Below are 27,882 nucleotides of genomic sequence, written 5' to 3'. Positions count from 1 at the left end.
CTTTGTTATAGCCTAGCAACATGGACAGCATGTTAATTAGAGGTGGGAATCTTTGGGCACCTAACGATTCGATTACGATTCAGAGGCTCAGATTCGATTATAAATCGATTATTGCCCCCCCCAACGTAATGTTTTGTATATTAGTTCCAAAATCGTTCAAAAATCCTCAGGCTTAACCAAACTACTGGTTCAGTATCAAGTTAAACAGAAAATAGTAAATAAAATACTCAAGTCCCCATTCTGTATCAGCAGCTTTAAACTACAATTAATTTAATGTGAATCAACCGTTAAAGTTAAAATTGCTCCCGTTATTCCATAACTTCTACTTTTGACATGTCAAAGTTTTAAAACTGTTTCACCTCTTGAAGATAGATTCAAGTCAATATTTTGCCAATTTAGGAGTATTTTAGATAAAAAGTTAATTAGGTTCGCTACAACAGAGCCTTCTTGAGAAGTCTACTGCTTTAAGATGGCGGCTGTTTACTAACGCCGACCAAGTCTGTCATTTCGCATCTAGTTCTCTAATACATGTTCTAACACTGCCGTCGTCTGTCATTTTGCATCTAGTTCCACTTATATGTAATATCTACTGTAGCCATATGTGCCAGTATGTTTGTAGCAACTAGCAACTGGGCGTTGTTTGTAGCGGCTGTCGGCCACAGTCACGTATTATTGTTTCTTTATCTAGCGAGCGACATGAGTTGAACATGATATTTACTCTCGGTCTGTTCCTCATTGCGCCCCGAAGACCGCACCGACTGTGTTTTAGTTCCACTTTACCTGGTATAATTCAATAATCGGAATTTGGATGTTTGTGAATTGTTCTCGAATCTTCCACAGCCGAATCGAGAATAAGAATCGGAAATTTCGCACGCCTCTAATGTTAATGTTCGAAAGTTGAAGAGCATTTTGACTGTGTAGAATTCAAATACTGCTTCACACTTATCAAGTAGTAACTTTAATATGATGCATTCACATATAAAATAAAGTTTTCCTGGCTGGTCAATGATCAGTCTTTCCCCAGTTAGAGTTTCTTAGACCCCATCTTCTTCCTGTTCCTTTGGAACGGTTTCTTCTTCCTTTTCTTCTTCTCTTGAGGTTCTGGCGGCTCCGTCTGGATTTTCACGGTTTTCTCCGGCGCTGGAGTGTCGAAAACTTTGTCCGTCACGTCGCTGATGATCTCCGGTTTAAGTTCGGCCTTCTTGGCCCTTAGCGCCTCCTTCACCATCTGCCTCTCTTGCACGCGGGCCGCCGCCGCCAGACGGAGCTCGCGCCGGTGCTATGAGGAAATCATAGCATTGTGTTAACAGATTAATGACGTTAAATGTCGTGTCAGTGCCATTGACGATGATAGACGTCCATTTGTTTGGTTCTTTTCATCCTTCTGCTGTGGATTTAAATGAAAATATTGCAAGATGTCCAATCCATTTGAACAATGCGGGTTGGCAGCGAATTAATGACCATTCCTATTGTCCTCAATGGGTTAACAGAAGACTTCATAATGTAAAGTGAATTACCATATTAGGAGACTTGAAGTGCGTGTTTTCATAAAGCGTAGGACCGCCGAAGCTCCCCTGAAACATCTTTATGAGGTTGAGGACAAAGCGAGGTCCGATTTCCACCAGCGCAGCATCCTCCTCAATGATCTAAATATTAAAAATCAACAGCAATTAGAGTTGTCCGATAATTACTTTTTAATAGATATCCCGATATTGTCCAACTTAAAATATCTTATACCGATATATGCAGTCGTGGACTTATCATATTATAGCTAATTGTATTGTGATGCCCCACTGGATCCTTTAATAATTATACATGCAACAACTTCAAGTTTTCCAAATAAACATTCTGTGAAAAATACAATCACTGAAGTTTTGGGAAAACTACCTATATTGCACCAGAGTATTTATTATTGAAATCAAAATACAGGTAGTCCGCGGGTTATGAACGAGTTCCGTTCCTACGCTGGCGACGTAACCCGAATACCCACGCAAGTCGGAATTAACCCTTTAAAAATTCAAAATAACTATCCAAAAAGTATTGTATATTGTTTAATTGTGGAGGATACACTGCCCTCTGGTGGCAGCGTAGGGTCTGGCTGGACTGTCGTTCAATAATGCTTCCATACAGGAGCACTCAGACGTCTGACATGAATAAAGGATAGATGCACTCTGGTTTGGCGCACATAAGGCTGTAAGTTGCTTCAGCTAATATATGTTTGTGTATGCATTTGTAATTAAGTTTAGTGCTACAGTCACGTGTGAGCGATTTGCTCAGAATTGTAAATACTAGAGCTGAAACGAGTACTCGAACAACTCGAGTAACTCGAGTTTAAAAACTGATCCGAGTAATTTTATTCACCTCGAGTAATCGTTTATTTTGACAGCTCTAAGCATCACGTTTTGCTCGGACAACTTTTAATGCGGGACAACGCGCTGTCACGTGTGGAGAGGAAGAAGGAAAAAAAAAAAAAACTTACTGCAGCCGACAGCCGCCACAAACGATGCCGACGTTGCTAAATACTAGCCCGCACGATGCTACGTTGGTACAGGTAGCGTCTGATGCGTCTCATAGAGATCACATGTATGTTGAACTAGATGCAAAATGACAGACTCGGCCGCGTCCGGGCTGCGTTAGTAAACAGCCGCCATCTTAAAGCAGTAGAGTGCTAAGCGCTAATAAATAAGATTAACGTTACTGTCGCTTCTAGCTCACGTAACGTTAGCCCTGCGGAGGGCTAGGTTTCAATTAATTATGACCACTGTCGATGCGTGGCTAACGTGTCTTACATACAGGCTTTAACATAACATAACATTGTGGAGTGATGAGGGTGTAAAATAAAAACTTAATCATGCTAACTATCAATTTTAGCTCAGTAGTCATTGCTGGATAAAACACCAAGTAGCACTGGTCCCTAACGTGCTCCAATACAGCCTGTATCATACATTTATTTTGAACACTGCAAAAACTCAAAATCCTATCAGGACTTACAGTTTAAACTAACTTAAAACTTAACTAGAACTTAAAAATGGCTTGACACAAAGAGAAATTCAATTGAAACACGTGGGAAAAAATCCTAACTTTTAAGTGATGTGTGTTATCAAGTGTAACGGCATTTTTAGATAAGATATATATATATATATATATATATATATTTTTTTTTTAAATAAGATCTAAAAGTTTTTTTGAGTGAAAGCAGTGAATTAGTCTTTTTTTAAAAATTCTAGTTACATCTGAGATGCAATTGTTGGCTGTTTTCAACAATATACATAAAAAATAAAGACATGGACTGAAAATGGTTCAAGATTAGATGAAATGTCTTGTTTTCTCATGTATATTTATAATTGCTCTTCACCTAAAAATATATTTGTTTTATCCGATTACTCGATAGAATTTTCAGTCGATTACTCGATTACTAAAATATTCGATAGCTGCAGCCCTAGTAAATATGTTAGCATTCATAGCATTTAAGCTAGTTGACTTTTGGGATGCAAATTAGGCTAATTTATCTACTAAATGTACACATTGATCAGACTAGATGGACGTTTGAACACCAATCGTTTTGTGTCGAGTGTTTTATTGTTAAAATGCGTGTCGTTTTCGTTTTTTTGTTACAGCTTTAAAAATTGTCAAAAGTGAAGGAAGCACAAAGCTTCAAAAAGCACAATTGCATTGTTTGCTGTCTGTCAAGCTGAACAGCTTCACGTGTAGTGAGGACAGAACAAGTCATGTTAATATAGTAAAGTAATAAATAAGATACTGTGAGGTACAATTATGTACTGTTTGTGCAACCCCCCCCCCCCCAAAAAATAGACTGGGGACAAAGTGGCGGACGAGACTCCGGCATTGTAAAGTCGAAATCACGCAAGTTGATTACGTCGTAATCCAAGGACTACATGTAGTGCAAACATCAGTTTTTGGTACCAATAAGGCACTTATTCTGTCCTTAATGTGTGTCTAAGTCAAACACTGGAGTAAAGTTGAATTGGCTTTACTGTGGTCATCTTTCTCTTGAAAAGAGCACTGATACGGTTTTGTGAAACTAAAAACAACAAAACATTTTGCCAGTAATCTGAAATAAAGTCACAAATAAAGCAAACACCACGTCTCGATTTGAATAGCAACTGGTAGAATGAATTAAATGAATATAACTTACAAGCGATGCTTGTGTAGTATAAGGCACAAACAACGACATAAGATCGCAAGAACTGCTGTGGTACACTGGCTGCAGACATTAGCTCATTCATTTAGCTCTCTATCTGCAGTGAGCTTGCATCGACATATGGTGACGTCAGCAGAAAGTGCTGAAACTTTTGTTAGCTAAGCGCCAGAACACAGGCAATAAGTGGACCTGACAGCACTGTAATTTGCATATTGGCCCAAAACAATAAAAAAACGATGTCGATATTATCCAATATCACTCAAAAATGCTTTGATCGGCCAATATTATCAGCTACCCGACAATATCTGACAACTAACAACAATCATAATTTGACAGAGGATGATTTTGTGTGCAAAAGTAAACAATTTACCTGGTAATTCCTGAACCAAATCCTGTTATCTGCAATGGTGAAGGTGAACACGTGGTCCACAAATGGCTGACTTTTCGGGTGATAGCGCGGCGTGGAGAAAGTCTGTGACAGGATCGTTGGGAAATGAGCATTTATTTTGATGTTTTGCTTACTTTGTAAAAGTATTTTTGAAATATTGGAGTGAAAGGCCTTGTTTGCACCAACCTGAATAAAGAGCTCCTTCAGCAAAGCATAGTGGGGCTCCTTGTCAAATGTCTGCAGATGAAGACATAAAAATAGTCATGAAAACAAGTCCTACTAACAATAGCGGCCATATTGCTTCAGGCCTTACGGGATCGAATGATAACAGTGGCCTTGATCCTTTCAAGCAGTTTCCGGTCAGCTTGAGCTCAGCTAGTGTGTGAACTGTAGAGAAATTGCCATTCCTTACATTCTACATCTCCGTGATTCTCATGAAGGTATGTCTATGAAGATTTTAGGGATATATTCATGAAAACCTGCAATAGTTCCATTTTTACTTGGAAAATGGTTATGTTTAGTTTTTCACTCAGTGCACCATTTCTTACCAAAAAATGTTTTTGAACTGATTTGACTCGTAAATTCATGACCATAATTTTTGTTCTCGCCCCAATACAGAGGGTAACAATATATCAAAGTGGTGATATATCGCGATACTTTGTATCCCAAAAGGTTATCAATATGCTCCCGCCAAGAATCGATGTTTTAAAAAGGTTTCACTGTTAAAAAAAAAAAGGAATCAACAGGTTGGTACCAAAATTTACACTAGAATAGTATCTATGTTGTGGGCTGCCATTAGAGGTGCTTGACATCCAATTTATTTTGATTGGATTGGACATCTAGCGCTGTCAATGGTGCTGAAACCAGAGCATTCACCCCCAGTCTTTTGTGGGAATTTACAGGTTACTCACTTCCTGTTCATTTTAGGGTGTTTAAGGCCAGGATACTTCCTGTTGATTTTGAGTAACTTTCTATTCTTTTGGGAACATAATTATTTTCAGTAACCCCAAATCAGCATGAATCAACCTGCAGGCATGAAAAAAGGTCAGGGGTTAAAAAGTTGAGAAGGGTTTAGAGGAAATATGTTTTGGTACACTGTACAACCCACACTGTGTTTCAGTGATCTGCAGGAGGCACAACAGTGTGTGGCCATCTTAGGAACCCCACGATGTGATTCGATTACGATTCACAGTGCTACAATTCGATTATCGAACGATGATCACGGTATTGTCGATGATCACGATTATCAATGCATCCATACATTACTAATTAATAAGTAGCCAAACAAATTTATGTCCATTATTTATTTAAAATATCCTAATGATTCAACAGGAACAATGGAAACATGCCTATAAAACAAAAAGCTGCTCTTAAACGTTTTTTTTTTCTACAAGAAAGTGCAAAAACATTTTAAGGGCAGTACTTATTTCTCAACATGCCTATATAACACACAGCTGATCTTGAGATGCTCTTTTTCACAAGAAGGTGCAATAACATTAACTGTTTCAAACAGGCTTTTTGAAACAACAGTACTTATTTCTCTCAACAATACAATAAAATTTACACTGGTGGAATGAATTCCACATTTTCTGGAAACAAACAAAGTGCCTTTAAAAATAAGACTTCTTTTAACCAAAATACTTAAAATACTTCAATTTTCACTCAAATTTCTATACTATTTCACATCTTTATGGTGTTACCGCTGTTCTTAATCCTGGTTTTACACGTTCTGCATCTGAAATAACTTTTTGTACACCACCAAACAAGGCACAACTTGACATGGAAATACGTGTTAGCGAAGTCGCTAATTAGCATAGCGATCGGCGGTAACTAGTAACATCTCAAAAACAACAACAATAAAGGCTAAACAGTACAACACGGTTCGTGTACTCACCTCTTGTAGAAGCACACGGGTCTTAGCAACACACTAGGGACATTTTCGAATTAACACGACTTGGAACGAAGTGCTGGAACAACGAACTATCTCTCTTCCACTCTCACTCTAAAAAAATAACTTCCACGCAGAAGCGCGACCGCCGGGTTCCTGGCTGTCTCATACACAAATGTATTTTTAAGTCTTTCAAGTCCGACCACTACTCCCCGCCCAATAAAAATTTTCTCCTCAGATCTACACAATTCACGTAGGTCACCCTTTTAGACTTCAAAACGGCGAATTTTGCCAAAATGTGAGAGATTTTCATTCCTGGACCTGTAAATGACCCAAAATCAACAGGAAGTGACCCGTAAATGCCCAAAAGTAAAAGGAAGTGACCGAAAATCAACAGGAATTTACAGTGCCTTGCAAAAGTATTCGGCCCCCTTGAACCTTGCAACCTTTCGCCACATTTCAGGCTTCAAACATAAAGATATAAAATTTTAATTTTTTGTCAAGAATCAACAACAAGTGGGACACAATCGTGAAGTGGAACAACATTTATTGGATAATTTAAACTTTTTTAACAGATAAAAAACTGAAAAGTGGGGCGTGCAATATTATTCGGCCCCCTTGCATTAATACTTTGTAGCGCCACCTTTTGCTCCAATTACAGCTGCAAGTCGCTTGGGGTATGTTTCTATCAGTTTTGCACATCGAGAGACTGACATTCTTGCCCATTCTTCCTTGCAAAACAGCTCGAGCTCAGTGAGGTTGGATGGAGAGTGTTTGTGAACAGCAGTCTTCAGCTCTTTCCACAGATTCTCGATTGGATTCAGGTCTGCACTTTGACTTGGCCATTTTAACACCTGGATACGTTTATTTTTTAACCATTCCATTGTAGATTTGGCTTTATGTTTTGGATCATTGTCCTGTTGGAAGATAAATCTCCGTCCCAGTCTCAGGTCTTGTGCAGATACCAACAGGTTTTCTTCCAGAATGTTCCTGTATTTGGCTGCATCCATCTTCCCGTCAATTTTAACCATCTTCCCTGTCCCTGCTGAAGAAAAGCAGGCCCAAACCATGATGCTGCCACCACCATGTTTGACAGTGGGGATGGTGTGTTCAGGGTGATGAGCTGTGTTGCTTTTACGCCAAACATATCGTTTTGCATTGTGGCCAAAAAGTTCAATTTTGGTTTCATCTGACCAGAGCACCTTCTTCCACATGTTTGGTGTGTCTCCCAGGTGGCTTGTGGCAAACTTTAAACGAGACTTTTTATGGATATCTTTGAGAAATGGCTTTCTTCTTGCCACTCTTCCATAAAGGCCAGATTTGTGCAGTGTACGACTGATTGTTGGCCTATGGACAGACTCTCCCACCTCAGCTGTAGATCTCTGCAGTTCATCCAGAGTGATCATGTGATCTTGGCTGCATCTCTGATCAGTTTTCTCCTTGTTTGAGAAGAAAGTTTGGAAGGACGGCCGGGTCTTGGTAGATTTGCAGTGGTCTGATGCTCCTTCCATTTCAATATGATGGCTTGCACAGTGCTCCTTGAGATGTTTAAAGCTTGGGAAATCTTTTTGTATCCAAATCCAGCTTTAAACTTCTCCACAACAGTATCTCGGACCTGCCTGGTGTGTTCCTTGGTTTTCATAATGCTCTCTGCACTTTAAACAGAACCCTGAGACTATCACAGAGCAGGTGCATTTATACGGAGACTTGATTACACACAGGTGGATTCTATTTATCATCATCGGTCATTTAGGACAACATTGGATCATTCAGAGATCCTCACTGAACTTCTGGAGTGAGTTTGCTGCACTGAAAGTAAAGGGGCCGAATATTGCACTCCCCACTTTTCAGTTTTTTATTTGTTAAAAAAGTTTAAATTATCCAATAAATGTTGTTCCACGTCACGATTGTGTCCCACTTGTTGTTGATTCTTGACAAAAAAATTAAATTTCATATCTTTATGTTTGAAGCCTGAAATGTGGCGAAAGGTTGCAAGATTCAAGGGGGCCGAATACTTTTGCAAGGCACTGTATGTGAAATGTCTGTCTATGGCGACTGACTGCCATAGACATCCAATTCGTTTGAAGTGTGAGGGTGGAAACGAAATTAATTCCTTTCTTCCATCTTTCTGCTATGAATTGGATTGAGTTTATCACTAGTACATGTCCAATCCATTTCAAATGGGAGGTTGGCCTCGCTGCTATTCCCTCCCACTTCAAACTTCTATGGCCGTCAGTGGCAGCCAATACCAGGCAGTGAGGTCTTTTAGGGCCATTTCACGTAATTTCCTATTGATTTTTGGTCACTGCCTTTTCTTTTGAGGAAATTACAGCTAACTTACTTTTGATTTTGGGTTGCTAAAAAAGTGACACAAAAATCAACAGGAAGTCATCTGTAAAAGCCCTAAAATAAAAAAGGAAGTGACCTTTAAATGCCCACAAGACGTGCTCTGGTTTCAGTGCCATTGACGGCGCTGCACGTCCAATGCAGTCAAAATAAATTGCATGTATAATGCCGTCAATGGCAGCCGGTAAGCTAATATAGACACTATTCTAATGTTAGATTTTGAAAGCTAGATTTTCTTTTTTTTAATTTTATTTTTTGTTGAAGTAACACCTTTTTAAAATGATACATCGATTCTTGGTGGGAGCAAATTGATAACCTTTTGGGCTACAAAGCATCGTGATACAGCACTTTTTTTAATATATTGTCACACCTCAAATCATTACAATAATGTGTAAAATTACATGTTTTTAGACATAAATCAAATACATATTTTACTGTTAAGAACATATAAGGGAGCTCAAACCCTTAACGGAAATAGCATTCTGATTTTTTAAGCTAGCTTTGGTAAATGTCATTCATTACCGTAATGCATAGCTTTCATGAGAATCACACATCCGGAGTCATTGTTAGTTACAACTCAAGTGTAGGATAAGTGACAACTCACTGTTCTGAACCAGGAATTTTGCAGAGGGTCCATGAGGGCTATTTGATATCCTGCGTAACATGAACATTATTCATTTACATGGAGTTGGAGGACATAAATGAGGTTTTCACAAGGTGATACACTACCACATATAGAGGTCCTGCTTCTTCTTGGCTTCGAAAAAGAGGCACTTGTTGCAGTTTTTCATCTCGCATACCTACAAAGGAAAAAAAAAAAACGTGAGTATGTTAACATTTCTTTTGTACTTGCTACTAGTGCTGCAACGATTAATCGAACTCGAGTAATTCGATTAGAGGAAAGATTCGAATTAAATTTTGTTGCTTCTAGTACAAAGTGAGGTTGTAAGGATTTGTTTTGAAAGTGTTTGCATTTAGTTTAATTGATTGGGGTGGATACACCGCCCTCTAGTGGCAACAGTGAATGTAAAATAACTCATTTCACATGGCTGAAACCAGCTGCTCCCTGTTAAGACCAACATAAGTTTTTGTTTGAGCTAATGTTTTTGTTTAAAGCATTCGTTACTTAGTTTATAGGTATTTTTAACCGTTTTTTGTGGGAATATGTGTTTGAAGAATTTTTTAAGAGCATTGTATTAAAAATATCAGCATTTTATAGCATTTAAGCTAGCGGACTTTTGAGCCAATTGTTCTTTTGTGGTACTTAGATCCTCATTTATTTATTTTTTAATACTGTTTGAGGCTCAGCTGAGGCATTTTGATTTTTTATGTTCCTTATCCGATTACTCAATTATTCGAACTATTTGATCGATTAAACGACTACTAAAATAATCGATAACTGCAGCCCTACTTGCTACCCTGTCAAAAATAATCAGTTAATGAAGAATTAATCATAAAATTGACAATTGTGTTGATTATCTATTCATCGTTTGGAGCCCTTGCCAGACTTAAAATGGTGAAATCCTCTTATTGCGGTCTCACAGGATTAGGCATTTCTGATTTTCTGTAGTCAATAAAAGCAGACTTATGATCATTGTAATCAAAAGTATAACAAGACATTTGTAAATGTGCTTTTGCTTTGAAAATTGATGATCAAGCCAATTTAATGTGTTGTGAAAAAAATATAATTTTCAGCTTTAGTGTAATTTAGAGTAATTTGCAGTTAATTATGCTATTGTTGAACCTGCAAGTACATATTCTGAACTATTTTTTAAATGCACGTTATGTATATAAAAACACTCACCTCATTAATAACAAATAGCTTGTCCTTTCTGTCCATCTTGGTATCTAATGGGAATAAAATGTGTTTTATTGATCAAAAATGAAGATAACTTACAAATTATTTAGAACATATATTTCAAGACCACACTTTTAACACACTTGATGAGCAGTTTCCTATGCCCGCCTTTCAAAATAAAATTACATTCACAACAACGGTCTAGTTACTAGTATCCAAATCGTAATTTACAGTATGTTGTGGCTTTTGTTGTAAGCATCACAAAAAACGGAGCACTGACCTGCTTTTGAATGTGGCATGATGCTCCTCAGGTCTTTCATCAAATGTCTCGTTCTGTAGTTAATTCCTCTCGAAGAGAAGATAAGAACCCTTTCCTTGTTGGTCCATTTGCCCTGCACACATTTTATTATAGAAAAAATTGAAAAACTATTCGAAAATTCCCTAAATGTAATGCTATATTCATATCAGTCAACTTTCAGTGTTAGTTAGCTTCTTGCTAGCAAGCCAAGCCTTCTGCGGGCAATAACGAGCAAGTGAACGCACCATGGAAACCGGCGGCGGAATGCTGATTTCATCCTTATTCTCCTGTATATTGTCAGCCGGTGGTTTGCCTTCATCAATGACAGTTTTGACTTTTTTAGCCTTTTTTCCTTCGGGTAACCGTCCTCCACGTTTTCGCTTGAGAGTCGACATTTTTCCTTTAGAGCAACTCTCGCGTAACTGGACGAGAATGCGACACATGTGCGAAATAATGACGTAGAAATAACCGTCTTTCAAAGGCGTGGCTACTAATGCTAAGCTAGTAGGGGCGAAGTGCCACCGGCATTTCTGTTATTTTGAGCTGCATGAAAACCACACTAAATATTATACTTGCACATTTTTCTGCAAAATATTGCATAAAACCCGGCATAATCATACCCAAACGACCTGGAATAATTGGGTTAAATTATGGGTTAATTTCATTTATTATTAATATTTGTTAAAAAGTTATTCTGTACAAATAACACCTTCTTTAACGCAAAAAAAAGTAAGTCTCATACTTACAGGTTGGGAAATAAGCAAGTTGTGATCTATTTCCAATGTGTAACCTTTGCTTTTGAGCGCAAGGTTGACCCCACCAATTTGGCTGCCACTTTTGAACGTTGTTCAGCCAGGCTGCTACAGAGCAGCGACGATGCCCTCAAGTGGCGCCTATGTGCTACTGGGCTAACATTATTTTTGTGTTATTGAAAAGTTACCCTAACAAAAACTCACAATTACTCCATTAAAAATATGTACAGAATATGATGTCGAAGGAAAAACGGTTCACATACTTTAGTAGTAGTGTTTGACAATTTAACATTATGCCAGATGGGGCAGTAACGCGTTCTCATGGTGTCAAACCTCCTGCCGAGCGAGAAGAATTCTCGCGTGAGTTGCTACTGGCACGCACGAAAGACCGGTTACAGTACTTACATTATTCGTGATGAAACTACCTTAAATTTAGTGATTAACGGTACAAAACATTGACTATTTTAGACCAAGTGACGCGCAAACATTTTGCGATTCCTTCAAACCATCTGTGTTGTTTTTACTCGAGCTGACATTCATACCGGTAGTTCTCATGCTGCTTTATGCTAAATGCTAACCAAGGTGCAACGTCAACTTTCAATGTAAATTTAGTCTTTAAATACAGTAACAACGATGAAGTGTCATTACCAAGTCCTCGGAGTCAAACGGGACGCCAACGACGACGACTTGAAGAAAGCCTATCGGAAATTAGCGCTGAAATGGCATCCTGGTATGTAAGAGAAGACTCACAAAAATCTTTATTGATATTGTAAAAAGTCCTAATTTTTTTTCAAACATTTCCAGACAAAAACTTGGATAAGGCCGAGGAAGCAGCCGAGCAGTTCAAGTTAATTCAGGCAGCCTATGATGTCCTAAGTGACCCACAGGAGAGAGCATGGTATGCTAGCTAACGACTGTATTATACGATAATTACTATTTTGTTCAGAAAAAACAATCAATTTTCATCCTTCTGCTTTGAGTTTATCACTAGTACACTTCCAATCCCACTTCAAACGGATAGGACGTCTATAGTCGTCGGTGGCACCCAATTTCAAGCAATAAGTTAATTTTTGGGGCATTTCACGTAACATTTTCTGTTGAGTTTCAGTCTACTTGTCACTTCCTGTTGACTTTGGGGCATTTACAGGTCACTTCTTGTTGATTTTGGTTTACTGAAAAGGAAGTGATGCAAGAATGTCCCAAAATGAGTAGGAGTTGACTCAAAATCAATAGGAAATATCCTGTAAATGCCTTAAAATGAACAGGAAGTGATCTGTAAATGCCCTCAAGACATGCTCTGGTTTCAATGTCATTGACGGCGCTAGATGTCCAATCCAGTCAAAATGAATTGAATGTCTAGCGCCGTCAATGGCAGCCAGCGAGCTGCCATTTTTTTTTTTTTTTTTAAGTGACACCTTTTTAAAATGAGATACCGATTCTAGGTGGGAGCATATTGATGACCTTTTGGGCTACAAAGTATCGTGATATAGCACCTTTCCGATATACTGTCAAATCCTTAATTATTTTTGTTTGCAACGGTAAATTAGTATTTGTAGCGGAACATTTTAGCAAACACTTGCTTAAAAAAATCAGACTTTTATAAACGTGTACACAACGTTATTATGATGGTGTCAAAAAAACATCCAGATTGACGGGAAATCATAAATAAAAACTTGGCTTCTAACCATATTTACAATAATTCCGACACCGTATTATGGCAGCATCAATTTGCGCACGCAAGTTGTAATATTTTTTAGTGTCCACGAAAACGGTGCATCCTATCATCAGGAAATGTTGTCCATGTGAATGAACATAGCAACTGCCTCTGTCCTTCAGGTATGACAATCACAGGGAAGCTTTGCTAAAAGGTGGCGTGAGCGGTGACTACGAGGACGACAGTGTTGACCTGCTGCAGTTCTTCACCGTTACCTGTTATTCGGGCTACGGAGATGACGACAAGGTTGGTGAAACAAACCAAAACAAGAAAGAAACTTGCTTCTACAAACATTAGAATAGAAGATAATACAATGCCTTTTTTTTGTCACTGTACAGAGTACAAGGTGAGTTAAAGCTTTGCTGTAACGTGCACCACATAAAACAAGCAAAAGTTAAAAATGGCTAATATAAAACAGGTTGCATTGTACTTGGATTGGGAATAAAGTGAGTAAGAGATGAGCAGCAAGTGGTGATGTAGTGGTAGTATAACTGCATATTTGACAATTTACATTACTCAGACTAAGAGGCAGATGACTGACTTGATATGATAGTGAAAATGATAGTTTTTGCATAGATATTGATGTAACAGTGCAAAAATATGCTATAATTTAACTGAGAAAATATCGCATATGTAGTACTCACATTGAGCCAGATGTTTGAGAACATATAACTGAGTGAGATGTATGTGACAATGTTGTGGCATTAGCAGTGCAATGACAGTGACATTGCCAGTGGTGTACAGCATGTCAGTTTCTTAGTACAAACTTGAGTATGGTGACAGTTCTTGGAAAGAAACTCTCAGTCTGTTTGTTTTCGCTGGTAGCGCCTCCCAGAGGGCAACAGGTTGGAGAGGTGGAAGCTAGGGTGTGTACTAATACATACATATTTGCATGTATAAATGTACAGTAGGCCACTTGTTTACTGTATATGCCAATGACAGCATGTTGACGTGCGACAAACTGAAACGAAGTCCGTGTCTGCCATGTTTTTATTGCTACGAAAACAAAAAGCATAGAACAGGATGCACTCGTAATTACTAAATAGCCTGTTGAGTGGTCAGGATCATCAATCCCAGAGCACGTGAAGACAACATTAATAATGAAAGTCAATCCTAATCCATCTTCCTTTCTCAGCTGTTTTAGTCCCACCCACTAAACAATTTCCAAACAGAATTTCATGTCAAAACCAGAATAAGCTGCAGACTTTTGCGGTTTGCGATCATGCTAGTAAGAGGCTTTCTATTTTGTTGTTGCAGTTTGTGCATTGATAATAAAGAAAAAAAAAGCATAAGCTGCAGATTTTTGCGGTTTGCTATCATGCTAGCCAAAGGCTTTCTATTTTGTAGTTGCAGTTTATGCATAGATATTAATGTAACAGTGAAAAAATGCAGTTAGATGCATGTGACAATGTTGTGGCATTAGCAGTGCAATGACAGTGACATTTCAGTGCAAACCTGAGTTGAGTAAGGTGACAGCTCTTGGAAAGAAATAGGGTTGCAGTTATTGATTACTTTAGTAGTTGATTAATCTATCAGCTAGTTAGTTCGAATAATCGAGTAATCGGGTTAGAAACATTTCATGCGGTGCAGAATCAATTTTCAGAGATGTAAAACAAAGGCTTGCTATAATTGCACTTTCAAAAGAGCATTAAATTTGAAGACAAAATAAAACTCGCGAGTGTTTCTTCAAACTAGGCTATTCATTTAAAAATAAATTTAAATATTTGTTTTTTTATGCCGTAAACGGTATTAAAAAAAAAAAAAAAAAAAAAAAAGAGGATTATAAGTACAAAAAAAGAACAATTGGCTAACTTGCTTCGCAAAAGTCCGCTAGCTTAAATGCTATAAAATGCTAATGTTTTTTTACAGTGCTCTTAACGACTCGGTCACATATTCCCACAAAAAATGGCTAAATATACCTATAAACTAAATTACGAATGCATTAAATATATTAGCTCACACCAAAACTTACCTCATGTTGGTCTTAACAGGGAGCAGCTGGGTTCAGCCATGTTAAAGGAGTTATGCCATATTCACCGGTGTCACTAGAGGGGAGTGTATCCACCCAAATGAATAAAACTAAATGCAAACACTTTCAAAACAAACCCTTACAACACCAATCTAATTGAACAAGTACTCGAAGCAGCAAAATTGTATTTGACTCTTTTTTTTCTAATCGAATTACTCGAGTTTATCGATTAATCGTTGCGGTACTAGAAAGAAACCGTCTTTCAGGCTGTTTGTTTTGGCTAGTATAGCCCTGTAGCGCCTGCCAGAGGTCAAAAGATTGACGAGGTGGAAGCTGGGGTGTGGATATTTTTTTATGATGCTCCTAGCCCTTCTTTACTAGGCTGCCGTCAGAAGTCCAGGGTGAGTTCCTCGGTTTTGAAGATATTCAGTGCCAAGCGCATCACTCATTGAGTCTGAGGACCTCATCTCTCTAAGCCGCCTTGTTCCTGTCTGTGATCAAGATGGCTGATTGAATGTGTTTTTCTCCTCTTCAGGGTTTCTACACAGTCTACAGGAATCTCTTTGAGTCTATCATCACAGAGGAGATGGAGCACAGAAAAGTGGAAGATGAGGATGAAGAGGAGGACTTCCCATCCTTTGGGAATTCGCAGAGCGATTATGATACAGTAAGTGAAAACTGGAATGATTCACATCACAAAAGAATTGAGCGGCGAGCTCACATATAAACAAATCTCAAACTACATTAGATTAACCATTATTTATTATTGTGTAATTATTTTAAAGTATTATGATATATTTAGTTTGCCAATTTTTCGATTATTTGTATGTCAAGTGACATCTTGATCAGTGGAAATGTACAGTTAGTGTTTACTCTTTTTATCCACTTGAGGGCGCACTGACGACAATTATATGATAACTGGGTAGGTAAAGCAGGCAAGTGACGAGAGTTCTAAGCTGCTGCCTTTTCAAATATTTGATACGAGATTTCATTTATTGTCAGTGGCAGTGAAAGACGTAGTAATTGCTTTATTATTTGTATGACGAACAACAAGGAGATATTTACAATATATGTCCAAGATCATGAATATGCTGGTTTGTGCTCAAAGTCTGAGATTTATGATCATTTGCAAGAAAAAAAAAAGAGATTGACATAGTGCGACCTATAAAAGTAAAATAAATATCCATTTACCTTGACTGACTGTATTTTTTTTTTCAAGCTAAAAACCAGAAAAAAATACAACAGCTAATTGGAGGCGTGTTTATTACACAATACAGAGAATACATTTTGAGAAGTGCATTCGTGAGTACCGTAAGTTTCGGACTATAAGCGGCTACTGTTTTCCTTCATTTTGAATCTAGCAGCTTATAGTCCAATTCGGCTTATTACTTGATTTATTTGGGTTAATAGGTAACACTTTATTTGACAGAGGAGTCATAACACTTAAGACTGTCATAATTATGACAGGACACTATCTTGGGCATTACTGAATGCTTGTGTCATTAATTGTCATCCGGTAAATTATGTCACTAATTCCATTTATGTCCAGGTTGGCTCTTTTACATCCATTCAAAAGTGAGATAATTTGCCAGATAGCACTAAATGACATCTGTTATAAGCATTCATAAATGCTCATGACAATGTCATGTCATAATTATGATTGTCTAATGACAGTCATATGGCGCCACTGTCAAATAAAGTGTTATGAAATACTATAACTAGCAATTAATGAAACAACTGGAACAGTAACTGAAAAAATAATTTGCACAGAAAATGAATTTTGATTGTTATTTACATTTGTAGCGCTGCAATGCATGCTAGGAGGCATGTTGAACAACAACAGTGTTGACACCAGGTGGCAGCAGAGGTTGACTCTCTTCCTCAGGGGAGCATTAATGGCCAAATGAAGCTTCTTGAAGCAATCAAGCTTTGCAGCCAATTGGTTCAAAGCTTCGTGGTGGTTCATTTGGTCTTATGACAGTCGTATGACGCCGCTGTCAAATAAAGTGTTACCAGTTTAATATCTTTTGATGTAAATATCCTCTAATACAGTGAGGACAGCTGCGGCTTATAGTCCAGTGCGGCTTATCTATGAACAAATGCTGTTTTCGTGCCAAATTTGGTGGGTAGCGGCTTATAGTCAGGTGCGCCAATAGTGCGAAAATTACAATATATTATTCTCCAGAAATTGTGGTAATGGGCGATAATATGAAGAATCTTTATAAAATCCTACTAATATAGGAATATCAAAAATGCCAATTGCGAAAACTAAAGCATACAAGAAAAAAAACTGATGGCAGATTTGAAATCAGTGTCCAAAATTGTATAGAATCCATAAAACCTAACTTACTTAACGTACTCATTAAAAGGATTATTTTCATGTATTCTAAATAACTCCTGTTGATAAACTCTGATCATCCCCCACCGCAGGTAGTGCACGTCTTTTACGGCTACTGGCAGAGCTTCTGCACGTGTAAGAACTTCGCCTGGAAGGAAGAATACGACACGCGGCAGGGGTCCAACCGCTGGGAGAAGCGCGCCATGGAGAAGGAGAATAAGAAAACCCGGGATAAGGCACGGAAGGAGCGCAATGAGCTGGTGCGCCAGCTCGTGGCCTTCGTGCGCAAGCGAGACCGCCGTGTGCAAGCACACCGCAAGGAAGTGGAGGAGCGCAACGCAGAGAAGAGCAAAAAAGCGCAGGAGCTACGGCGCAAGCAGAAGCTCAGTCAAGCCAAGTAAGTAAAGCGTATTTTCCAGACTAGAGGTCGCTCTGGTGTATAAGTTGAACTAGTCGAAAAATGCGTCGGACAAAGAAAAAACATCGATAAGTCACACCGGACATAAAGATTTATATATTATTAGATATATTAGAAGAAAATGTACTGTATGTTGTCCGCCAAGTAGCTCAAATGCAGTCACTAGTATTACTTGAGCAACAAAAGAGCATTCAAACAAAATAAATTGGAAGAGATGCTCAAACCACCATATTTACAGCCTCGAATAAAGAGCTGTTGCTAGTGCTAACATATGCACCCTTTAGCTTAGCGATAGCGAGTGACTACATTGCATTTCTTGGCTTCTTTAACACAAGCTAAGAGCGCCCTCTCGTGGCGGGTTTGGTTAATGTGTACTTCATGGTCAGCCAGTATATAATTTCAGATGTCAAATGCTATATTTAAGATTATATAAATTGCACCTGAGTATACGCACGAATAACCGTGCTGCTGCTAGTGCTAACATAAGCACCCAGTCACTACCCGATCACGACGGAATGCAACTGCGCATGCGCAAACCGACGCCATTTTCTCTTGAGCGATGACGACAAATACATTAAAAAAAAAAATTTGTACTGATTTTTTTTTTAAACCATCAAATGTTTACGCCGTACAGTCCCTGACAAAAGGTTTGTCGCTTATCCATTTTGTAGAAACAATTGCTAATAACCTGACTTTTAATTATTCAATTGGTTTCAGAAATGGCTCATGTGAAAGCTAAGACCCTCCCAAATGATGTTGAATGTAAAAAAATTAGGGCTGTCAAAATTATCGCGTTAACGGGCGGTAATTATTTTTTTTAATTAATCACGTTAAAATATTTGACGCAATTAACGCAGATGCACATGTTCAAACAGATTAAAATGACAGCACAGTATCATGTTCACTTGTTACTTGTGTTTTTTGTCTCCCTCTGCTGGCGCTTTGGTGCGACTGATTTTATGGGTTTAAGCACAATGAGCATTGTGTAATTATTGACATCAACAATGGTGAGCTACTAGTTTATTTTTGGATTGAAATTTTTCCAAATTTTATTAAAACGAAAACATTAAGAGAGGTTAATATATAAAATTTCTATAACTTGTACTAACATTTATCTTTTAAGAACTACAAGTCTTTCTATCCATAGATCGCTTTAACAGAATGTTTATTTTTATTTATTTATTTTTTTTTATTTAACCTGTCCTGTTCAGCTGTTTGACACCGAGAATGGAAGTCTAAGTGCCTGGATAGTCTGAACAGTTTTAATGTTTCACATTGAGAGTGTGACGTACTCCCATTGTGATCATTCAAAATACCTTTTTGTTATGACAAAGCAGCGAACAGGAAGGGATTATGGGGGGACAGAAGAAAAGAAGAAAGAAAAGAAACACATACACAAACAAAAACAAGAAATACATTGAACATCTAAACTAGTTACTAATATGCTGGTGCTATCGTCAGCGAGATGCTTTAACAGAATGTTAATGCTAATGCCATCTTGTTGATTTTTTTTATAATAAACAAATACCGTACTTATGTACAGTACGTTGAATGTATATATCCATCTTGTGTCTTATCTTTCCATTCCAACAATAATTTACAGAAAAATATAGCATATTTTATAGATGATTTGAATTGCGATTAATTACGATTCATTAATTTTTAAGCTGTGATTAACTCGATTATAAATTTTAATCGTTTGACAGCCCAAAAAAAAAAAAAAAATTGTTTCACTGAAAAAAGATTGATCATTTAAGACATAAAGGTCAAATTTTGGTAAGACAAAAGTTTTGTTGCCTATAGAAAGTAGTGTGAAAAATGAACACAAAATGTACTACAAATACAAAAATATGTTTCATAACATAAGCGAATTAAGTAGTGGTACTCTGAGATCCAAATTTAATATTTTGTAAGACTTCCATGGGCTTGAAGGACTGCATCCATGCGGTTCGGCAAGGATTCATACAATTTATTGAAGTCATCAGGAACATCAAAGAAAGCAGTCTGCATGCCTCCCAGAGTTCATCAACATTCATCCTGTTCATGTCTGGTGACTGGGCTGGCCAGTCCTGGAGGATCTTGATCTTCTTTGCCTTGAGGAACTTTGAGGTAGAGATTGAAGTATGCGATGGAGCACTATCCCGCTGCTGAATTTGTCCCTTTTTATGGTTAGGAATGTAAGAGGCAGCTAAGATTTGTTGCTATTTCAGACTATTTATGTTGCCTTCCACACTGCAGATCTCTCACACACCCCCATACTGGATGTCACCCCATACCATGATTTTGCCACTGCCAAACTTCACTGTTGTGGCAAAAGGTAGATTTTTCAGATGAATCTTCCACTGAATTACACCACATTCACTGCAAATATTGCAGGAGACCTACTGGAGCCCGCATGGATCCGAGATTCACTCAGAAAACATTACATTTTCTTATCAAAGACTAACTAAAAAGGCTAGCAAAGCTATTGATTTCTGAAAAACCTTGTATGTTATAAAAAAGTCTGTAACGTTTAAATAAAGTTTTTGGTTTAAATTTTAACAGCGTAAATGGTCTCTGAAGGGTTTAATTGAGGTTAGGGGTGAGGAAGAAAGTTAGGTATGTAAGGAAAGCATTTTTTAAATTATTGAAAGACATTAAGTCAGGGGTGTCCAAACTTTTTTCAAAGGGGGCCAGATTTTGTGTCATAAAAATGCGGGGGGCCGACCTTGGCTGACGTCCTTTACGTAGAACAATATATATAAGCAAATTTTAGCAAGCCTTTCTTTGTGTCACATTTGCTTTATTATTATTATTTTTAATTAATTATTTCAGCAATCTCGCAGCTAGCCTTTGTTGCGTTCTCTTTCGACTCTCGGGCTCTTGCGAAATACTGCTGCTGTAAAGTTAAACTAGCTTAAAGTTGCTTCAATTTCTCGCTACGAATCTTCCCTGTAATCTTGTCGCACATGTCAGCGTGTCTTGTTTGGTAATATCGCCTCACATTGAACGCTTTAGAAACAGCGACTGTCTCTTTGCAAATGAGGCTGACACAGTTGTTGCGTATTTTAGTGAAGAAATAGTCCAATTTCCACCTATCTTTGAATTGTCGGCCGTCGCAAAAACTTTTTGTTGTTGTTGTTGATTGTAGCCATTTTAGAAAATTGGGAATAAAGGATCCCATGAGGTAATGTTGCTCGGAGTGCTGCTGCCATTTAGTGGGTAAATAAGGAGCAGTATTTAGTGTGTAAGCTACTTCATATGCTGGTAGCAGTACTGCTGACCAATTTATTAAGTCTGTGCCAAACGTTATTGATTTTATCACAGAGGCTGGGGGCTGGATGAAATTTGACCACGGGCCGCATTTGGCCCCCGGGCCGGACTTTGGACATATCTGCATTAAGTTGATCTATAGATCGTAGCAGGGGAGGAATGGTTGCGTGACTGCGCTTTGTCACTTCCTCCGTTGGCTTCATTCTTATAAATGCAAGAGATTCGGACATATAAATTTATTGTCCTTCGAGTGGTCTGACATTTAGGTTGAATAATAATTTTTTTATATGTCTGAATTTAACATATAAATCACCGTAGGGACATCACAGCACGTAAAAAAATCTTTTGATTAAGGGCGAGCAAGCAACTTTCAAGTGCATACCGCCGTCTAGTGTAGAAGATGCAGCGCCCATGCCTTTACCTTTACGATCTATCATAAACTTAATGTCTTTTAATAAATTAAACAGTCCAGTTTTCAAGTTTCACAACAATAGACTTGCAATCCATTTGCTGCCAGCCTTCCAGTTAAAAGGGACTGGGTGTCCTACCAGTAATAAACTGATTAAAATTCAAGGATGGAAAAAAAAAATTGGTTAGCTGTTGACAATCATGAGAACAACCCTTTATGTCATGTTTGTTCCAAGGCTGGCGGAGGAGTACAAAGAGCAGAGCTGGGCAGCCATGTCAGAGCTGGAGAAGGAGCTTCAGCAAATGGAGGCTCAGTACGGAGTAGAGTTTGGGGACGCTTCGGAAAGTGAAGATGAAGAGCTGGAAACGCAGCAGAAAATTGCCGTGGAAGGATTAGGTATGTTCACACTCTTTTATAGTTTTCTGTACCTGTGCAATCTGTCTTCCTTCCTCCCTTCTCCATCTGAGACCCTTCTTGGATCCCTTAACTCTTTAGCTGCCATTGACTGCAATGGATGCCCGATACATTTGAATTGGGAGGGCATTTTTTCATTTGCTGACAGCCCTTCCAGACGTTTATCATCACCCGTTGCAGTTTTTTTTATGACCAAAAAAGTCCCTTAAAAAGATTTAAAGCAATGCATTTTTGGGGCAAAACTACTGCACAAATGTATTTTTTGCGTGTTTCTTACTCATCGTGACTTTCAATCTTAAGCATCTATAATACAGAAACGCTTCTCTATTGGACACTGTATTTATTATACACACACACCTAATTATACAGGTGCAGATGGAGACCAGCTGGATGTAAATGACCTCAACTTGGATTATTATGACGATCTCCACTGCCCGGCCTGCAGCAAATCCTTCAAATCCGAGAAAGCGTGAGTCACCTGTTTCTTTTTGGAATGAGTTATACATACAGTGGGGAGAACAAGTATTTGATACACTGCCAATGGGAAAACCCATTGACAGTGTATCAAATACTTGTTCTCCCCACTGTACATTTATCCGCGAGAACCTGAGAAAAATTGCAAATGATAAATTGATAACAAAAACATCCAACTTGAGGGGGAAAACTCCATGGAAACTAGGGCAACATATTTTGTCATTATTGTGATCACACCTACAATTTTTTCTATTCCATTTTAATTAAATTAGCAAAATTATTTATCACGTTTTATATACATATATATATATATATATATATATATGTATATATATATATATATATATATATATATATATATATATATATCTGTATTTTTATTGCACTTTTGGACTTTTTTTATATCCATGATCCTTTCGCCATTACTCATTGTTTGTTAGTTATAAAGCCTTAACGATTAAGTAATGATTTTTTGGTCATTAAAAAAGCAAAAATCAACCTCATTAAGACCTGCTGTCCACTGTTGTGGACATTTGTTGATTTATTTAGGTTAATAGGTAACACTTTATTTGATAGGGGCGTCATAAGGCTGTCGTAAGACCGTCAAAGTAATGACATGACACTGTCATGAGCATTTTTTAATGTTTTTGACAAATGCCATTAGGTGTCATCCAGCAAATTTTGTCACTAACTCCTTTTATTTAATCTTTTACGTCCATTCAAAAGTGACATCATTTGCCGGATGACACATCTGTCATAAGCATTAATGCTCATGACAGTGTCATTCTTGTCAAAGTCTTATGACGCCACTATTTTCAATCATAACTAGAAGAGCACTCTAAGAGAGCAGACCTATGACTCCTTTTCTGAGCTCGGTGACCTTGGACTTCATTACACCAAAATTTAATCAAATCTTCTGTTTCATATTACAAGCACAGATTGATGATAATCCCTTAATTCGTACTTGAGTTATCTTGAACACAATACTAAAGCTGCAACGATTAATCGTTTACCTCGAGTAATTCGATTAGAAAAAAGATTCGAATTAAATTTTGCTGCTTCGAGGATTCGTTTAATTAAAGTGGCATTGTAATGGTTTGTTTTGAAAGTGTTTGCATTTAATTTTATTGGTTTAGGTGGATACACTGCCCTCCAGTGGCAACAGTGAATATAACATAACTCAATTCACGTGGCTGAATCCAGCTGCTCCCTGTTCAGACCAACATAAGCTAAGTTTTTGTTAGCGCTAATGTTTTTTTTATTGCATTCGTAATTTAGTTTATAGGTATATTTAGCCGTTTTTGTGGGAATATGTGTTTGAATCATATGTTAAGAGCATTGTAAAAAAAAAAAAAAACATTAGCATTTAAGCTAGCTGACGTTTGCTATGTAAGTTAGCCAATTGTTCTTTTGTTGTACTTAGATCCTCATTTATTTATTTTTTTAGCTCAAGTATTTTAATTTTTTATGTTTACTCGATTTTTTGGAACTAACTAGTTTATCAATGAATCGACCACTAAAATAATCGATAGCTGCAGCCCTACACAATACATAACCACCTTTTTTACAGTATTGTATTTTTCTATATTTTTTAAACATTTCATATGACTAATTAACATTAAATGATTAGAATCTTAATAAAACCAAATTGATTCAAAGTGGACATCTAGCTCGGTCAATGGTAGCCAAAGACTTCTATAAAGGGTTAACCCTGCTGAGCTATAAACTGGAAAATCCATTTTTATGTATACACTGTAAAGCATGTACAACCACGAGAAGTCCAAGAAGCACAAAGAGATGGTTGCGTTGCTACGGCAACAGCTTCAAGACGACGACGCTCTCGCTTTCATATTAGACCAAAGGGAGGATGCCGAGGAAAAAATACAGACATTGAACCATGAAGAAGAAGAAATGGAGGAGGAAGAGGGAGATATTCAACCAAGACAAAAGTAGGTCCTTCTGACTAACAAAGAGACACACATGAGCCCTTTTTTTTTTTTTTTTAATGGATTAAAAAATGTTCTGCCTCCAAACATTCAGGTTGTCCAGGAAGCAGAAGAAGAGGCAACAGAAAGTAGCCAATGTGAGTTAACTCTTGACACCTCACGGATGGTTCCTCAAGTTCTTTTTTGGAGTGTACTTTTTTTTCTTAATTGCAAGCGGCATGGAAAATGAATGAATGAATGTTTAAAAGACAAGATACTTCAAAGTACGAAATTAACTCGTTCTGGAGTAGCAGGGTTTCTTTTCGTTTAATGAATCGTATTTTACATGTAAAAAAAAAAAATAATAATAATATTAATGTATTGCTAAATATAATCACGATTAATTGCAGAATACGTCAATGAATTTCCCAAATTGATAGGACGTCTATCACTGGCCAACAATGAAGCCAGTGAGTTCATTCTTAAATCTGGTCTCTAATACAGAGCATTCTCGTGGAGAAGTGTGAACAAGGGGAGGACCTGACATCAACTACAGATGTGAAGGATGCCCCTGATGAGAACCCCGAAGAGGTTCCTCAAGAAGTTCCCGAGGAGTCACCGAGCTCCACGGAAGCCCAGGAGGACTGTTTTCCTCCTGTTGAATCCCAGAGGTAAGAGGTTATTTTGTAAGAAGGTTTTCTGCCTTGATGTCAAAGTTTTCATATGAAACATTTCTCCCAGTTTGCCTAGCTCCGTCAAAACCAAAGCCAAGAAGGTGGGCGGAAAAGACAAATCAAAGAACGTTAAGACACAACAGGGAGGCGAGCAGCTTTTTGAGGTCGGGAAAGAAATAATCAGTTTCACTCCAGTGCTATAAGTGGCGCTAGCACAATTACAAAGCATTACATTACACCTGAACTTCTGCTTTCTGTTTCCTCCCCGTGCTCAGAAGTCTGTAAATCTGCGATGTGTGACTTGCAATGGCGAGTTCTCCACAAGGAACAAGCTTTTCGACCACCTTAAATCTAGCGGACACGCCTCCGCGCTCTCCTCCAATCCCGCGACGACGACCTCCGCCAGCCGAAGCAGAAAAGACAAACGGAAAAACAGATGATGACACTTTTAGTTTAGTGGACTGAGAAGAAGTGGATGTTCTTTGAACACGTCTTTGAACGTTGCAGATCTTTTTAGAGCTAATGAAGATGGACATCATCATGTATAGCATGCTAATTCATTTCGTCATCGCCAACTGACACAAAATACATTTTTACAAATGATGATCTGATGAAACTCGAGAAAAAAATGGTAACTTTGCGGTTCATGTTTTGCAGATGCAGTGCATCACGGGGTTTTAAAAAGAGTTATCAACAAATAAAAATGAAAAAATTCACGTTTCATTTTGAGGCGCAAGAAACATTGTTTCGCAGCAAGGCAAACATGACTCGGGGCTATGTACAGTGGGGCAAATAAGCATTTAGTCACCCACCAATTGTGCAAGTTCTCCTACTTGAAAAGATTAGAGGGGCCTGTAATTGTCAACATGGGTAAACATCAAGCATGAGAGACAGAATGTGGAAAACAGAAAATCACATTGTTTGATTTTTAAGGAATTTGTTTCCAAATTAGAGTGGAAAATAAGTATTTGGTCACCTACAATCAAGCAAGATTTCTGGCTGTCAAGGAGGTCTAACTTCTTCTAACGAGGTCTAATGAGGCTCCACTCGTTACCTGTATTAATGGCAACTGTTTTAACTCATCGGTATAAAAGACACCTGTCCACAATCTCCGTCAGTCACACTCCAAACTCCACTATGGCCAAGACCAAAGAGCTGTCGAAGGACACCAAAGACAAAATTGTAGACCTGCACCAGGCTGGGAAGACTGAATCTGCAATAGGTAAAACACTTGGTGTAAAGAAATCAACTGTGGGAGCAATTATTAGAAAATGGAAGACATACAAGATCACTGATAATCTCCCTTGATCTGGGGCTCCATGCAGATCTCACCCCGTGGCGTCAAAATGATAACAAGAACGGTGAGCAAAAATCCCAGAACCACACGGGGGGACCTAGTGAATGACCTACAGATGCTGGGACCACAGTAACAAAGGCTACTATCAGTAACACAATGCGCCACCAGGGACTCAAATCCTGCACTACCAGACGTGTCCCCCTGCTGAAGAAAGTACACGTCCAGGCCCGTCTGCGGTTCGCTAGAGAGCATTTGGATGATCCAGAAGAGGACTGAGAGAATGTGTTATGGTCAGATGAAACCAAAATAGAACTTTTTGGTAGAAACACAGGTTCTCGTGTTTGGAGGAGAAAGAATACTGAATTGCAGCTGAAGAACACCATACCCACTGTGAAGCATGGGGGTGGAAACATCATGCTTTGGGGCTGTTTTTCTGCAAAGAGACCAGGACGACTGATCTGTGTAAAGGAAAGAATGAATGGGGCCATGTATCGATAGATTTTGAGTGAAAATATCCTTCCATCAGCAAGGGCATTGAAGATGTGGCTGGGTCTTTCAGCATGACAATGATCCCAAACACACAGCCAGGGCAACAAACGAGTGGCTTCGTAAGAAGCATTTCAAGGTCCTGTAGATGCTTAGCCAGTCTCCAGATCTCAACCCCATAGAAAATCTGTGGAGGGAGTTGAAAGTCCGCGTTGCCCAACGACAGCCCCAAAACATCACTGCTCTGGAGGAGATCTGCATGGAGGAATGGGCCAAAATACCAGCAACAGTGTGTGAAAAGCTTGTGAAGAGTTACAGAAAACGTTTGGCCTCCGTTATTGCCAACAAAGGGTACATAACAAAGTATTGAGATGAACTTTTGCTATTGACCAAGTACTTATTTTCCACCATGATGTGCAAATAAATTCTTTAAAAATCAAACAATATGATTTTCTGTTTGTTTCCACATTCTGTCTCTCATGGTTAAGGTTTACCCATGTTGACAATTACAGGCCTCTCTAATATTTTCAGGTGGGAGAACTTGCACAGTTAGTGGTTGACTAAATACTTATTTGCCCCACTGTACATACCCGCGGACACTCATCCAAGGCGTGTGATTGACACATGAGAGGACCATTTTAGCCTCTCACATTATGATCAACGGGCCTGGACTTGCACCACGTTTCCCCTTGGGTTCCGGTTTTCACCCACCTCTCAGGCTACATTCCGGATCCGCTCTGGGTGCACGTGTTTCTTCACTGTTAACTATTGATGTCTGATTTAGTTTAAATTGCGGGATTTTGTGGATCTGGAAAGTTTCCTTCAACACTTTGTCGAAAATTTCTTCAGAGGTTTCCATTTTCCATCCGGGATTTTCCAC

The 27,882-nt window shown here is 38.3% G+C and overlaps 2 protein-coding genes across 2 annotated transcripts; one reads left to right on the top strand and one right to left on the bottom strand.

Annotated features, from left to right (window-relative positions):
• Window positions 1-942: 942 nt before the first annotated feature.
• Window positions 943-11,315, bottom strand: bxdc2 (brix domain containing 2). Its single transcript, XM_057818133.1, has 10 exons — window positions 11,126-11,315; window positions 10,863-10,974; window positions 10,589-10,632; window positions 9,514-9,584; window positions 9,389-9,438; window positions 4,864-4,937; window positions 4,737-4,787; window positions 4,533-4,634; window positions 1,518-1,646; window positions 943-1,279 (listed from the first exon to the last, which is right to left on the bottom strand). Exons 1-10 carry the CDS (start codon window positions 11,273-11,275, stop codon window positions 1,025-1,027), a joined length of 1,038 nt encoding a protein of 345 aa, XP_057674116.1. The 5' UTR covers window positions 11,276-11,315; the 3' UTR covers window positions 943-1,024.
• Window positions 11,316-11,831: 516 nt separating this feature from the next.
• Window positions 11,832-26,004, top strand: dnajc21 (DnaJ heat shock protein family (Hsp40) member C21). Its single transcript, XM_057819014.1, has 12 exons — window positions 11,832-12,362; window positions 12,437-12,530; window positions 13,469-13,592; window positions 15,851-15,982; window positions 17,746-18,050; window positions 21,968-22,128; window positions 22,516-22,615; window positions 24,381-24,569; window positions 24,661-24,703; window positions 25,050-25,216; window positions 25,287-25,383; window positions 25,495-26,004. The coding sequence occupies exons 1-12, from the start codon at window positions 12,266-12,268 to the stop codon at window positions 25,657-25,659; spliced, it is 1,674 nt and encodes a 557-aa protein (XP_057674997.1). The 5' UTR covers window positions 11,832-12,265; the 3' UTR covers window positions 25,660-26,004.
• The last annotated feature ends 1,878 nt before the right edge of the window (window positions 26,005-27,882 follow it).

This window comes from Corythoichthys intestinalis, chromosome 17, assembly GCF_030265065.1.
Source record: "Corythoichthys intestinalis isolate RoL2023-P3 chromosome 17, ASM3026506v1, whole genome shotgun sequence".
In the NCBI taxonomy this organism is placed as follows: domain Eukaryota; kingdom Metazoa; phylum Chordata; class Actinopteri; order Syngnathiformes; family Syngnathidae; genus Corythoichthys; species Corythoichthys intestinalis.
The sequence above is the reverse complement of the archived record's forward strand: the minus strand, read 5'-3'. Positions and strand labels throughout refer to the sequence as shown.